This window comes from Mixophyes fleayi, chromosome 1, assembly GCF_038048845.1.
Source record: "Mixophyes fleayi isolate aMixFle1 chromosome 1, aMixFle1.hap1, whole genome shotgun sequence".
NCBI classification, from domain to species: domain Eukaryota; kingdom Metazoa; phylum Chordata; class Amphibia; order Anura; family Limnodynastidae; genus Mixophyes; species Mixophyes fleayi.
This window is the reverse complement of record NC_134402.1, coordinates 233,729,164-233,745,470: the sequence shown is the minus strand read 5'-3', so window position 1 is coordinate 233,745,470 and position 16,307 is coordinate 233,729,164. Positions and strand designations below refer to the sequence as shown.

Genomic DNA, 16,307 nt, shown 5'->3' with positions numbered 1-16,307 from the left:
TCTTTAGTCTACCCAGTTCCGCTTGTCCACATATCTGTGGTTAAGTGTACAGTGGGTAGAATGGCGTTTTGTAGCCCAATAATTACATTTTTACGAATCTTCTGGTAGAGGTGAGGAATAGCTTTTCTAGTAAAATGGTGTTGTGATGGAATTTGGTAATGGGGACACAAGACCTGAAAGTAATTGTCTAACACCAGCTACATTAATAGTGGATATTGGACGCATATCTAAAACTAGCATAGTCACCATGGCGTCTGTGATCCGCTTTGCGACTGGGCGACAGCTTTCATACTTGCTAAGGATTGTTTAACAGTCAATTGTTGTAAACTACTAGTAGTCTTCTTCTTGGTCTGCTTCTGGGTTGAAGATCCACCCCCAGCAGCAGGAGCAGCAGCAGTGGGTCTAACGCTCAAGGATTCTTTGAGGAGTCCTGGATAGGGGAGGAGTCATCTTGCTTTAGCAACTTGAATGCAGGACTAACTCCGATCACTTGTGAGGATATTGATGATGAAGGTGTTGGGGGTGTAGATTGCAGGTGCTGGGATCTAGATGAGAGAAGGGAGGTAGCTGATGCTGGACTGCTTGTTGTTATTGTTTTAGCATAAGTTTCTGATTTTCCAAAGAGCTTTCCATGAACTCGCTTCAAATGGCGTAACATATATGAAGATCTTAGATGGTTAAGGTCCCTACCTCTACTGACTGTGGCTTTACAATGTTACAAAAGGCTAGACAACTGTTGTCAGAATTTGGGTAAAAATAATTCCACACATAAGTGATGGATTTTTTGGTATTATGCCCAGGCATGACAATGGCCTTCTTATCACTGGCAAGAACTGCTGCAGTCTTTGTTTGAAAGTGTATGAAAATAACATTGTGATCCTTGAGTCAAAATTGACTGCAAATGACTTGAAATTAGTGTTATTGAGGCTAATAATAACGTAGGAACAAAAAACGAGCAAAATTATGCGATTTTAGCATATTTTAGCTATTTTTCTAAAAAATACAGATCCAAAACCAAAACACACGAGGGCGGTCTTGCCAAAACCAAAACCAAAACACGAAGTTAATCCAGATCCAAAACCAGAACATGGGGGTCAGTGGACATCTCTATTTAAAACAAATATTCTAACTGTAGAAAAATTAATAGTAAATAATAAAAGTAGATATATAATATAAAAGATATGATAAATTAAGCATATACCCTTGTGAGAAGGCACGGAGGTCTGGGTCTAGAGGGTCTAGACAAAATAAAATAGGCATAAAGCAGCTCCATATTACATTCTCTTACTTTTGCATGTATTGAAAACAATTATAATCATTAATTACTCTAGAATACATGTATTTCTTTTAAACAGATGAAACATTGGGAAGTTGGGAGCACGAAACTCTGCTGATGGCGAAGATGAGGGAGAACATAAGCAGCCTGATGGGGCAAAAAAGTAAAATCTGGACCTGCACATAAAATAATTTAACAAACCTTGACACTAATAGTAGAAGACAAGTTACATAAAGCAAAACATGACAAGACCCATGGAGAACTGATAACCACAGTCACATATATCACATAACAGCAAGGAAGACACATTCTATAAAGGATAGAGAACCCTGCTATAATTCTGAAAAATGTGGCAATTTTCTTTTAGTTAAAAATACTGTGGGATGCTAATGCAATCAGCACCGTACCAAAAATAGAAATGTTCTTATCATGTTTGCTTAATTTTAGGTTGTTTCAATAGGTACATTACACCTCTTTAAATAAAGCCTAAATGCCTTTGCTAGTCCTGCAATCTTTTATCAGACAGCAGGTGCCAAGAATCCTTATAATAAGACACATGCATGGAAAGAGGGGAAGATGTGTGCTAATTATATATTCAATTTCCAGACATCACATAGATGAGGACAGGGAGAGGAAGCAGCTTCCTTTCAGCCATCTCCGGCTGAGAAATAGGGCTCTGCATGTGAGCAGTAAAGGAGGGGTCTAGCCTCCAGAGTATTTATAGGGAGAAAAGCCTGTTTAATATGCACACTATGTGACACCTGGTGTGTCAAAGTAGGGATATTAAAAAAGGCATAATGTGCACTCAAAGAAGTATTGTAGATAACTATATTCTGTCACAAGTCATATTCTGCCAGATTGATGACAAGTGACCAGAGCTGCCCAACCTAATGTTTTACCCTGTACTTCACAGCATATGTGAAAACTTTGGGCCTGATTTATTAAGGATCTTAACTTGAGAAACTTCTTATTTCAGTCTGCTGGACAAAACCATGTTACAATGCAAGGGGTGCAAATTAGCATTCTGTTTTGCACATAAGTTAAATACTGACTGTTTTTCAATGTAGCACACAAATACTTGATAGCTTATTTGTACACTGAAATTTAAAGTTGATATTTGTGTGCTACAGTATTTAACTTATGTGCAAAACAGAATGCTAATTTGCCCCCCTTGCATTGTAACATGGTTTTGTTCAGGAGACTGAAGTAAGACGTTTCTCAAGTTAAGATCATTAATGAATCGGGCCCTCTATCACTAAACTTAATTTGCTTTTGCCAAGCTTACCTGTTCATTGTGAATCTATAGCAGATATCCATATCATTCTATGCCGATACCAGACACTTTAGCTTTTTTGTAAAGCTAGCCTCAGCTGCTTTCAGAGATTCACGGTCTGTCAGTAATCCTGAGCCATTATATGACCCTTACAAACACACACTGCTCTTCCCGCACAACCCCTGCACTCTAAGAGATGCTCTAACTAACACTGGGTATCATGGAGGTAGTTTCCATGGCAACCATGTAATTATCACACACATTCAAGCAGGTGACAGTAGAAGAAATAGGGAGAGAACGCTCTCTGAGGTGTCTCAAAGCATCTAAGCCAATGGGTCATCATTAAAGCACCCTAAAGCTAATTATTTCTATATTGAATATTTTTTTTTAATCTCTGTGGCTTCTCACTAGTTACCCTGCAGAAAAATGCTTGAATGGGACAAGAGCATGTGTGACAAAAGATGTAGATATGTAGATAGCAGTGTTATATATAACTTTGGCACAGGCAATAGAGCGATATAAATGCAGCAGTTGCTGTGTATCCCTGAAGTGACAGTTGATCATACAATGCTACAGCTGCAAGACCTCTGCAGGAGTGATAAAATACAGGAAAAAAAAACCAGGTCAGACCATTAGCACTGCTGACACAACGACTCCCAGAATTCATTACTTTTTCAGTAAACTAGGTGGTAATGAGTCACTGTAACTCTACGTAAGTCAAGCCTTAATTGCCAACTCTAAGGAGAATGTCACCTAAAAAAAAAACAAATTGGTTACTATACATTTAAATATGATTTATGGTTGTGCAACAGAAGTGTAAAATATATTAAAATTACAGTGATAGCGGAATCAGTGATACATTGTAATAAGAGGCTCTGGATTGAGTGACCCTTATATTTTGTACATAAGCCTGAACACTGTACCTAAAGACTTTGAGTCTTAGGGCTAGATTTACTAAGCTGCGGGTTTGAAAAAGTGGGGATGTTGCCTATAGCAACCAATCAGATTCTAACTGTCATTTTGTATAAAGTACTAAATAAATGAAAGCTAGAATCTGATTGGTTGCTATAGGCAACATCCCCACTTTTTCAAACCCGCAGCTTAGTAAATCTAGCCCTTAGGGTCTTTGCCTGTGAGTTCTAGAATATGCTGGTGTGGGTAAGTGGAGACAGTGGGAACTGTGAATGAATAAAATGTGTATTTCTAACTGTGGGATCTATTTATCAAATGTAAACCCTAAATCCTGCGAATTGGGATTTTTCACAGGATTTAGGGTTTCTCCCTCTTTACCAAAGCCCCTAGTTGGTGAAGAATATCGCCGGCAGTACCATTGCCATAGGCCTCATACAATGCTTTGTATGGGGAAGCCTGTTTACCAAGGAATACTGATGCTGTTCTCCAATTGCTTAAAGCATCTCAGCATGACGTTAGCCAGGTGTGGCTAGAGGAAAAAATGCTTTAATAATAAAAAAAAAAAGGCATTTTTTTCAGGGCTTTTTTATTGTTTTTTTTTCCTATTTCTTTACTTTTTTAAATAATTTTTTAACTAGAATCTGGAACTGGAAGTTCCACTGTGCATGTTCATCTCTTTTCTTGGCCCTTACTAAAGTGATCATTGACCTACTTATGGCTAAACCAAAGGGTCACTTCTCTTCTATCTGTTGAGGTTCCTCAAGGCTCTGTTCAGAGCCCTCTGCTTTCCTGTCTTTGTACCTCTTCTCTTGGTGAACTAATATGCTCCTTTAGTCTCCACATCCATCTCTATGCAGACAACACACAAATCTACCTCTCCTCCATTGATATCTCTCCCTCTCTGTTATCCCGGTTCTCCAACTGCCTTTCTGCCACCTCCACCTGGATGTCCCAATGCTACCTAAAGCACAACATGTCTAAAACAGAGCTCTTCATTTACCCCTACTCTAGTCTGTACAAGATTATATATATATATATATATATATATATATATATATATATATATATATATAGCACCCCCTCTGGTGTTGTTATTGATGGCTCCCAGTGGCTGAGTGTGTGATTCTACAATGGGACCCAGAGGAGACACACCCGAAGGGTTGCTTAGCAACAAGGCTGTTATGGGAGGATCAGAACCTGTATGGCAGTTGGGAGTGTGACAGTTGGTGGGAGACATCCTGCAAGCCAGGACCCAGGCGGTAGGAGGGAGGTCCTGGGTCTTTGAAGGGGGGTAATAGCTGAACGTATTAGTTGGAGCACCTGATTTTCAGGGAAGGAAAGTATTCTGAATTAGAACCAGAAAGAGTCCTGTAAGAGACCCCAGGACAGGGGAAAAGCAGTGCAGAGCAATGCTGCAAGGAGCAGTGAGCTGCAGTTGAGATTTAGACAGTGAGTGAAGATTGCAGTGAGCGAGAAATGTGAGCTAAACAGCCACCAATTTAATTGTGACCTCCCCATTAATATTCTGTCCGTGTAATGATTAAGAACTGTGCAGGAGGAGACAGGAGGTGTGTTTAGGAACTGTACATATTTATCACCGAAACAGTTTAAGAATATACTGGAGTGAAGAAGGAGTGTAAATAGAGAGATTATATTTTGCCATATAGAGATGGTCTGGCGCCCAAATTATTGAAAAGATCTGATTATACTGCACCACCAAATTACATCACCTGTGTCCCAACATCTTTCTAGAGACTTTGTAACAAATTAACCTGCGGGGACCCCCTGGGCTGGAGAAGGAGAACTGTGCATCTCACACTGCACACCAGGACAGGGGGTTATATACACATAATATATATTTGAGGTTTTTTAATAAAAAACCTCAAAATTACATTCACATTCCGTTCCAAAATGAATCAGGCCCTATATGAGTGACCTCTTTCCTTAGATCGCCCTCATCACTTACCATCCACTTTCTCTCTTGCTTTCTAGATCTATCAAGAAAGGTTCCCCTTGACAGAAGCAGAAAATTACTACATTAACATCAGGTAATGATAATTACAACATCGTCATTTTTGCTGATTATAAAATGGAAATTCAATCAAAGGAAAATTTGGAAAGGAAAACAAGTAAGTGTTGTTTTTCCTATTCCATTACTCCTCTGTTAGAAGATGCTCACAAAGTTTATGTGCATGAATAATGCTCTGAATAGACATGAACAAAATTTTGCAGAAATCAATCTTGTGGCCAGACAGTGCATTCCACAGAGATTTGAAGTCTTAACAATATAATCTTTGATTTTCACCCTCCACACTGTTGTATTCTATATTTGTGGAATTTACAGTCTATTAGTAGAGATGGGACAACAACAGTGTCATTATTCTTCTCTGTGTTACTTAAGGACCTTAAGTCCAAATTTTGCTAAACTGTCGTGGAATAGGGATTTTCCTGAGCTCAGCTCCACCTTGCTTAGGTCCAAATATTGTTGTGCAAATCAGTCACCTTCATCGTTTCTTTAATGTGCTAGAGAAGAATCACAAGTCTTTAAAGCCTGCTCTAGACATCTTCTGTATAGAAGGATACCCAGAATACAGCGGTCTTTCCAATGGAAAGGTACCTATTCAGGACCCATTGCCACACAATGTTCTGCTGTGTAGCATGGCACCACCTGAATATGTAATCCAGTCTGTTGGTACTCATTGTTCTATACAATGTTTAATAAACAGTCAATATATTGAATTAGATGATGAATGTAACACTTACATTCTTGGTAACAATATGCAGCATATCATTAACTATTACTAGATTTAAGAAATCAATCCAGTTACATATATTCAAACAATAAAAGCTAAACTAGGTAGCTGCTTGTAAACTAAACAGGAGTGAAATTGCGATAAAAGTTTGTGCAAATTTCCGGCAATACATCTCTGAGTTCCACTTTTTCTTCATAATTCTGCAGAATGAACTGTATTTGTAAATTTGCATTTTGTGAACTTCAAATGTTAGCTATTCAACTCTTGAACCACAATGCTCATGGAGACCGAAAATAAGGCTCGATCATCCTCATTTTTGCTCACACATCCTGGGTGTGAAAACTGTTCCATGAGGAATCCCTGGATTTGAGCTTGAAGAATCTGAATTTGATAATGTATCAAAAGTTTACTATTCAGTCACTCAGCAAAACTGATTAAAATCAGAAGATTGTGCTTACCTGCTATCCTCAGGTTCAATTAACTGGTGCTGGACAAGACTATGCCTCCATTCATCCAAATTGCTTCCAATTAGCAGCCACCTGACTCTGTTGTAAACTCCAGAAGAGCAGGAGGAGGAGGAAGAAGAAGAGGAAGGTAGTTGGTGAAGAGGGGAGACTTTGAAGAAGAAGGGTAACTGAGAAGTTGTGGGGCAAGAGGAAAAGTGGGTTGTGAGGGGCACAGGGAAAATGATAGAAGATGGTGGAGAGGCAGATATAGTAAGTTGGGTAAACAGAGGCAGACAAGCACACAAAGGGGAGTGGGGGGGGGGGGGGGTTCAGACACAGATAATGTAAGGGCAGAGACACAGAAACACAAAGGGGGTGGGGTGGGGCAAAGAGAGACAGAGGTGCACATACTGAATTAGAGCCAGACTCACAAAGACTGGAAATTAAATGGAGAGATGCACACCAAGAGGAGACACACACAAATGAGGGGGAGGCCTTCGGGACAGAGGCACATATGCCAGGCTTTTCCATTAAATATAATAAAGCCAATACAAAAAATAAAAAGATTCAAGAGATTGCAACATTATGCATAAAATTACAATATCATCAAATGAACTGAAGTGCTTTAAGAGAGCTTACTAATTTGTTAAATTTTTCATTATTTTTGCATTAAAAAATAGTATTTTATTGTCGTTTGTACGATCAGTAGAAAGTGAGCAGCTATTAGGCAGTGGCGTACGCAGAGGGGGTTTCTGAGTCTCCAGAAACCCCCCCCCCTGCGCTAACTAAATGGGCACTATAGCGGCACTGTCTTATACAGCAGCCGCGGCGCTGTCAAAGAAGCGTCCGCGGCGGTGCTGTAGTGTATACAGCACTGCCGCGGACGCTTCTTTGACAGCACCGTGGCTGCTGTATAAGACAGCGCTGCCTAAACGGAGCTGTTGCGCATGCGCAGTAGCTCTCGCGCGGGTTGGGGTTTTTTTTTGGGGGGGGGGACAATTCTCCGTGCGCCCCTGATTGGGGGGGGATCTGTAGATTGAGGAGACAGAGATGCGCGCGCGCGCACACACACACACACACACGCACGCACACACACACACACACACACACACACACACACACACACACACACACACACACGACATTGAGAGACAGAGGGAGAGTAAGGCAAATACAAACGTAGACACAGAGACAAAGGTAATGGACATACATGGTAGTGATGGGGCAATTCAAACAATGAAGGAAGTAGGGGAAGAAAAAGAGGAGCTCAGATACAACATAACGACGAGTAGAGTGAAGTCAAAGAGTGCACTGTGCACAGCAAGAGGCTACTTCCCCTATGTAAACAGAGTGGCCACATGATGCCTGTATATGGTAAAAACTAGCATCAGTCAACTGTGCAAAGCATGCTGCTCCCACTGAGTGCACCCTTCTGGGCCACATCATTTCTGCACTGGGCTAGCTTGGCCCAGTGGCCTATTAAAGAAATATAAAAGAAACAAAATGCAGGTAGCCCACAGACTTGGCCCAATATGGGACTGACCCTGCGGGCAGATGGCCCCAGCCCACCCATAATCCTTAACACAGCTCGGGAATACCAGGTTGTGGTCCAGAACAAATTAATGAAAGATGTGGGCTTGGAACATATGAAGGGCTCCTTTAAGTGGAAACCTATGGAGAGGTTGCAGATATTTCTGCTGCTCGTGGTCCCTAAATATATATTTTTAAAAAGGACAGGTAAAGTCGGGTGATCCATCATCTGTCATTTCAGAAGGATAATTTGGTGAATGATGGGATTAGTGAGGAGATATATTCAGTACACCTCACTTGATGCAGACATGTGGCGATGGAGCACTATTAGCAAGATATAGAGTCCGCTTCTCGCTTGCTCCCTCTTCATGCTGAGTGTTTCACTTGCTAGGAATCATATCTGAGTACACATTTGTGTGGAATAATACTTGTCTATGGGGTGTTCAATATAATATGCCTTTTTGACACTTTCAGGTCCTTTTTATTATGGATGCTAAGGGAGTTTACGGGGTTCAATACACTAACTGGATGACTTTTTTCATGAGGCCAGGGGACTCGTCATTAGCATAAGATAAAACAGAACACCCAAGTTAATACGAGCATGTCAGGTGAGAGTGGGTCCACTGCTGTGACAGGAAGATTCAAGTTCTCGGTCTCATTTACAGATTATATCTATTTTCAGACCATGTACGGCTAAGCTCTATGTGCCAGGGGCAGAATATGGGTCACACTCATAAACTGGGGCACAAACAGAAGCTGACGTGTGGGGTTTAACTGACAAGAGATGATCAAGCGTATTGGGAGATGGGAATCAAATAGCCTCAGATAATATGCAGTGCTCCAATCAGTGTTATAAGAAAAAATAAATAAAGCAGAGGGAAGATGAGGTGAGTTATATGTGTGTGAGACAGAAGACAGTAAGATTATTATTATCATTTATTTATATAGCACCAATCATACACCAATCGCAGTGCAGTACAGAGAATATGTAGTCATTCACATCAGACCCTGCTCCATTGAAGCTTACAAACTAAATTACCTAACACACATATTAGGGTCCATTTTGTCAGAAGCCAATTAACCTACCAGTATTGGACTGTGGGAGGAAACCAGAGTACCTGAAGGAACCTCCACACAGATAGGGCCCTGGTCAGAATCAAACTCATGACCTCTGCACTGTGAGGCAGCAGTCTACAGTGAAGTTATGGGGACATGGCGAAATATACATATGTGACCTAAGGAGGTTTTAGAAAAAGGAAGGAAAAGGAGAGTGAAAAAGGAAGTTGTCAAATACTAGAAGATGATGAAGGAGTTGGGCAGCACGGTGGCTAAGTGGCTAGCACTTCTGCCTTACAGCACTGGGGTCATGAGTTCAAATCCCAACCATGGCCTTATCTGTGTGGAGTTTGTATGTTCTCCCCGTGTTTGCATGGGTTTCCTCTGTGTGCTCCGGTTTCCCCCCACACTCCAAAAACATACTGATAGGTTAATTGGCTGCTAACAAATTGACCCTAGTCTATGTGTGTGTATGTTAGGGAATTTAGACTGTAAGCCCCAATGGGGCAGGGACTGATGTGAGTGAGTTCTCTGTACAGCGCTGCGGAATTAGTGGCGCTATATAAATAAATGGTGATGATGATGATGGAGTGATACATGCCTGTTCAATAGAAAGTGTATTAAGATTATCAGTGGATTGTCTGAGGGCTATCATAATTGATACAAGGTGTAATACGTTGGGTGAAGCAAGACATGTAAGTGGGTGGTAGCTGCATGGTTTTTATATATTTCAAAGTGGTTATTTGTGCTTTGTTCTGTTTGCAGATCCAGATTAGAGCCTGGTGTAGATTCTTAGAGCTGCATTGAGCAGGGATCAGAACAGATGGAAAATAGTTTGGATGGAGGGGAGGTAGTAGATAGATAGCTAGGAATATGCAGAATCCAATGGGCTGCTGTGCATCCACATAGAAGACAGACAGAGGCTGGCCATTTGCTCCACAGCTAGTAGGAGAAGTTTGGATAAGACCAAAACAAACAGTCCTATATGTATGTGGTGGTGAAACACATTCAGTTGACATGTCTGACATGTGATAGTGTGTATCTGACAGACTGGACTAGATTTATAGGGATCACTTACAGTCGGACATACGTCTTTTTTGTATTGGTAAACAAAAAGGAGTAGGCATACGTCCTGGCGTCTCCTTATACCTGGAGATTTACAAGATTTTTACAATTCCTACATATATTGTTATCTTCCCCAAAATACTTTAATAAAAGAAGGAAATATAAAACGAAACATTTAAAAAAAGATTTAAAAGCATTTGTGAAAAAAATTATGTAAACATGGCCTTATTCTGCCCATTGTAATTTCATTAGAAAAAAAACTAGAGCAGAACAATGAGTCATGGGGAAATGATTCATGTTGGTAGGTATGTAAGGCTGGGTACACACTACAGATTTTACGAACGGCTGAAGAAAAGTCCCAAACAGCATGCATATTCATGTGTACATACTATACATGTTCTAAAAGATTTACCCTTAAGATCTGTGCTCCTTATCATACCAGTCAGCTGAAAAGATCATGACTCTGTAAACGCTATGGAGATCTGGATCGTGAGTGCATACACACTGCAGGATTGGAATTCCATAGCTGAATGAGATTTACAGTTCTGCTGAACAATTAAAAGCAAAAGACGGAACCTCCTAAAAATTCTGAGACGCAAATTTTCATTAACTAAAGAAAGGTCTGACTAACACCCCCGGTCATAGTGCTTACTAAAGAAACAACTACTCCCCCCCTTCCCATCCTTCCCCACCCCCTTATTTTATTTCATTTTACATTACTTTATTTAATTTTACTTCAATTGTTTTTATTTTGTGATTGTAGCTCATACTGTTCAGTTACATCCATATTTAAAGGTATACATGATTTCCTAAAATGTATTCATAAATTTTAAAATAGCACAATTTTTCAATTGTCGTTACTGTTTGATGTTGATATTTAATGCCAAAATGTCATGAATATCTTAATTATTTCCGAAAACATTGGAAGATGTAACAGAAATGTCATCACTGATTTATTGTATTTGTATCTGAGAAAAATATTCAATAAAAAGATCTAAAAAAAAAAAAAAAAAAAGCAAAAGACGGTCAGTGCTTTGGAACGTTTATCGTTCATCATCTAAGTATACACACTAATGTGATATCGGACTGAATGGTTGTTTATCGGCCAGATAATTGGCTGAAAACACTGTAGTGTGTACCCAGCCTAAGAATTTGTGACAGACTTTTTATTAAACATGTCAGCATGTAATGAACAACTTTCTTTTACTGAATAGACCCACTTTATAGAACTCCCTATTAGCATAAGGTGCTAAATAATGTGACGTAGTCAGATAATGATTCTTCAATAGGATGTGTGTGTGTGTGTGTGTGAGAGAGAGAGAGTGGGGACAGTTTTTATTGTTTGTATGGCCATTGATAAATGCATTTTGGAAAATTAAATTGTTTGCAGTTATAGGACACAGTAAAACGCCTTACCGATGAACCAGGTTGCATGAGAAATTTTCATGCGCTGCAAAACCTCAGCATAAAAATGGAGTGGGTTTTAGTGTAAAGGTGTGGTTTCTGTGTGAAACCAAGATACAACATTTAGAAAGTTAAGTAGCACATAGTTGCGTACTCTCCCTGAATGTCCGGGAGCCCACTGAATTTCTGGGAGTTCAGGCAGACCCCTCCCGGTTTCTAATCGGCACAATAGTAAAGTGTGTGTGTGTGGGGGGGGGGCGCTTAGGACATGAATTGCACATCATCGTGGCCCTGCCCTTTGCTGTAATTGGTCGAAAACAGTGATTGATGGTTCAGGGGTGGGGCCAAATGATGTGACCAGCCGGGCCCCGCCCTAAACACGCCCACCTTCCCCTGATCTCCCGTGGAGTTTTTTAAAATGTAGGCAAGTATGAAGTAGCACTTGTGACAAACTCACACAGTTAAGACACTTGTCCTATACAAGCTCAGACTTGGCGCATCATGGCATTCTGGGTATATTTAAATTACATTAAATTGACAGTGTAGCTTTTAGTTATTATCCTATGACAGGTTATTAAAATTTAAGTTTTATGTTGTCTGCGCTAGTTAATGTTAAGCATGGGCTTGGCAATAAGCTCTGCCCACTTTTCACACCGAAAAGTTATGGCGCACTTCCGGGCAACATTATTGAGAAAGATTTTTTCACAAACAATGCCCCCAAATTTTCTCAAAAGCTGCTGCAAACAATACACACATCCTCAACCTTGTGGCAGGTGAGGTACAAGAATTGGAAATAAATGCAAGGAGACCGTTCTCAGCAGGAAAGAAGCTTAAGGAATTGTGTATTTGTTTCTACATGTATTCTTATTAATATTAATTGTAAGCATCATTGCTTTCAAATGTGCATATATTACTTACAAAAAGACTAAAGATTTGAATAAATTTTATAGTCAAGTTTCTTCCTTGTATTGTTTCGTATTCTACCATACCATTACCAGCAATTAGAATAGTTATAATGTACTGTAAGGCCAAAAAAAATAACTGATAATCATGAAGAATAGAGTCATAAATTATTCTGACGCCACGAATAATGTGGACACCAAATATATCAATCAGTCTTTAACGCTGTGTATGGTGTTGGAATGACTTTAAATTTAATGATGACCTCAAATCCTATAATTTTGTACAGCAATTTCTCCCTTTTCAATATAAGAAGAACAGTTAATTGAAATGCATGGCTGTATTTTTCATTGTCTCAAAGAACCTCCCATCTGCAAAGACTTGTTTTCAAACAGTTCTAAAATTAAGTGTTATAAATATTCTCTAGGAATGCGCAGTATAGCCGTATGAGTGATCCTGTTTTGCTAGATTATATTGCTTCTAGGCTTGAGGAACAGACAGCAGAAAGGGTTAATATGTGATAGAAAACATTAGTACAGGACTTCTGGCACTTTTTTTAGCAACTGGTTGGAAAGGAAGCAGAAAACAACTGATAATTACTGTATACCATCACAAATCTCTGCTAGCTCCTCTTGCAGCGTAAGGAAGCATAAGACTATTAATTAGATACTTAAATAGTAAGACATACTTACAGTACTGAAAAATATGGAGGACTTTTTGCATAACCGATTATTGTGTATATGTCCCACTAATCACCACAATTAGTGTGTTAACAAGATACATTGCAGCTGAGACCTTTTTCAGTAAAAAAGTTGATCATTTGAGTAACCCTGTAAGAACCACAGCTGAGTAAACACAACACTCTTCAAGCATTTCCCAGATCCTGACAATGTGAGCTTGCCAACTGCACAGCTCAATTATTCATTTCCATGACACTTGTAGAGTAATTGTGTTATTGTTCTTTTCAGCTCAGTGTGATGATGACACTTAATGATGTCATCCGCCAACAATGGAAAAATATTATTATAGACAACAGATAGGAGGTAACATATTCTTCGTCAGTTAATCATTTCTGTGAAATCTGTCTACAGTATAGATATTAAATATAAATAATCATTTTACTCTGATTTAGCGACTTAAATAAATAAAAGGAAAACCCCTTTAAAATGATCTATTGTAGAGTGTACTGTGTATATATATATATATATATATATATATATATATATATCTCCACACCATATTTATTAGCTCCTAGCAGCTGAATCTCATTTATGCATGCATAAGGATTTATTAAGATGGCAGCTGACAAGAGTCTTACCTGATATACCTTAAAGGTTCTTGTCCGTCCTTGTTTTCAAACCCTGAGTTGCTCATTTTCCTGTCTTGTGGCTACCTCAGTGTGTCTCGGTGTCTAGCTGTACACAGCTGAGTGTCTCTGTGTGGCTGTGTGTAGAGATACAGGGAGACAAATCAGCCAGTGAGCAGCTAGCAGCAATGTCAGAATTCCACCGGATTGGATCTCTCTTGCAGGTGCCCACTGTTCATGATCATTTAACCCTTTGGAAAGAAATTTCATATATATATATATATATATATATATATATATATATATATATATAATATAGAGAGAGAGAGAGAGAGAGAGAGAGAGAAATAGATAGATGCATTTTTCCAGCTTAGGACATATGTATATATAAATATATATATATATAGTGTCCTAAACTGGTAAAGTGCTATCTATCTATCTATCTATATATATATATATATATATATATATATATATATATATATATATATATATATATATATATATATATATATATACACATTTGTTGTATTCCCTCATATGTGGTACCCAGTAGTGTGTTCCTAAGAAAAAAAGTTATAGGGCTTTCCAAGTCATGAAGGTGACCATGTTATGGCACACAAAGCGTGCTACAGGGGAATAAAGCAATTGGTCAAACATAATAACTGGTGTATCTGTGTTAATAGGTGGGTGTGGTTTAACTGAATGTAAGGATTGTAAGGATAGTATATGAAACAGGTGGGAAATGCTCGTCATTTAAATAAACTCTATACAGTTGATTCCTCTTCTTCATTGTGCAAAACCTCTCTTACTGTTTAGCTTTACACTCTATGCCATGCGTAAATAAAGACACAGACAACCATTTACATTTTGGCAAAATAGGTCACAGTTTATTGAATTAAATAGTAATATGGTAGTTGACTCGCAATTTGCTTTTGCCGCTAACAGCTAATAGCAAACCAAACAGTGTATGGCCACAGGCACTAACTACTGGTACTAGGACATAGTCCCTTACGATTGGCCGGTGCTAAATCTGGCATCATAGTGCATACTCCCCCTCTGGGCTCACAATGATGTGTCCACACAAAGCAGGTCAAGGGGTCCTCCACACAAACGGACCAAGAACCAGGGTGCTTCTAAAGGGACAGTGACTTGCGAGCAATCAGCAATAGCACTGTATGAATTAGTCGCTGACTGCAAAAGTTTTCCTGCCATTTTGAAGTCCTTTAACAGATGAACAGCCCACCACCAAGTGACCTAACCAGGGCGAGCTCAGGAAGGACAGAAACCTCCCGTGGAGCAGAAGGACAAACAAAGGAAAGCGGCTTCGAAAATAGTCAAATATCGTCCTCTGTGATACTAACTCCATCTGGTCTGTATAGTGGGACCCTAGCTACCATAATTAATGGGTGGTCCCTTGGGGACCTGAGGGAGAGTGTCACGAAACCTGAGTTTGGAGAAAACCTAGAAGCCCCACTCTAGATAGACTTGGCAGAGAAGTATTCACCAGGGATCCCCGCAAGGGAATATGGTCCTCTAAGGGGGATTAGAGCAGGGTGAGATGGAACTGTGGAGTGGAGCAGGACTGCTGGACGATAAATGCAGAGGTTCAGGTGTACAGCAGTGAACCGAAGCACTGCCGTCTTTAGAAAGCAAATAACTAAGTACGGGACTGATTATAAGGCACAAGGTTCCCGTAACAATACCGCAGGTCTTGATCTTGGAACAGGTAACACAGTATACCAACTGAGAAGTGGTGAACTGCACAGAACTGATGCACTGAGATCTCTGGAAAGGAAATAGCTTGAGAATGGGACCAATGATGAGGCACAAGGTTCTTGCAATAATACCACAGGTCTTGAGTGTGGAATAGGTAACACAGGATACCAATATGCAGATGGGAGCTAGAGAGAACAGCGTCTTAACAGGTAAGGAGACCTGAAGATCTGGCACCTTAGTAGAGAAACAGGTGCTTTAAACAGACAGAGCTGACAGGCAATTAGCCAATCAAGAGAATGCAGGAAGCTTTGAAAAGACCAGGTGTGCGCATGCTCAGTTCAGACAAGCAATTGAATGCAGGGAGCGAGAACCAAGGGAAACTGGTAAGAACAGTGACCAGAATGAAAGGTAGCTGGTGCAATGTGTGACAGTAACCCCTGTCGAAGTCAGATAATTGGATATGTGTCACGGGCACTAGGAGTCTTTACCCAGGAATCACCAGATGATGGACTTACCAGAGCAGTATAGGTGGTAATATGGTACTCTGGTAGCAGGGTGATCACGGAACAGGAGACAGCAGATGGTAGAGAATGCTCGTGAAAAGTCTATGACTAGCAGCACTGGTAATATGTAATAATAGTACACGAGGAACTGAATGGACAAGGGA

The 16,307-nt window shown here is 39.8% G+C and overlaps 1 protein-coding gene across 3 annotated transcripts in view; it reads right to left on the bottom strand.

Moving 5' to 3' along the window:
* YJEFN3 (YjeF N-terminal domain containing 3) overlaps positions 1 to 14,088 on the bottom strand; it is a 76,650-nt gene extending 62,562 nt beyond the window's left edge. Inside the window, exons 1-2 of one of the 3 annotated variants that reach the window (XM_075190887.1) lie at positions 13,934 to 14,088; positions 6,673 to 6,759 (exon numbers count right to left, since the gene is read on the bottom strand). In XM_075190887.1, coding sequence (XP_075046988.1) covers positions 6,673 to 6,759; positions 13,934 to 13,989 — 143 coding nt within the window. In that variant the 5' untranslated portion in view covers positions 13,990 to 14,088. The remainder of the gene's footprint in view (positions 1 to 6,672; positions 6,760 to 13,933) is intronic. The other 2 variants (XM_075190895.1, XM_075190902.1) reach the window with 2 other exon arrangements.
* Positions 14,089 to 16,307: the final 2,219 nt, after the last annotated feature.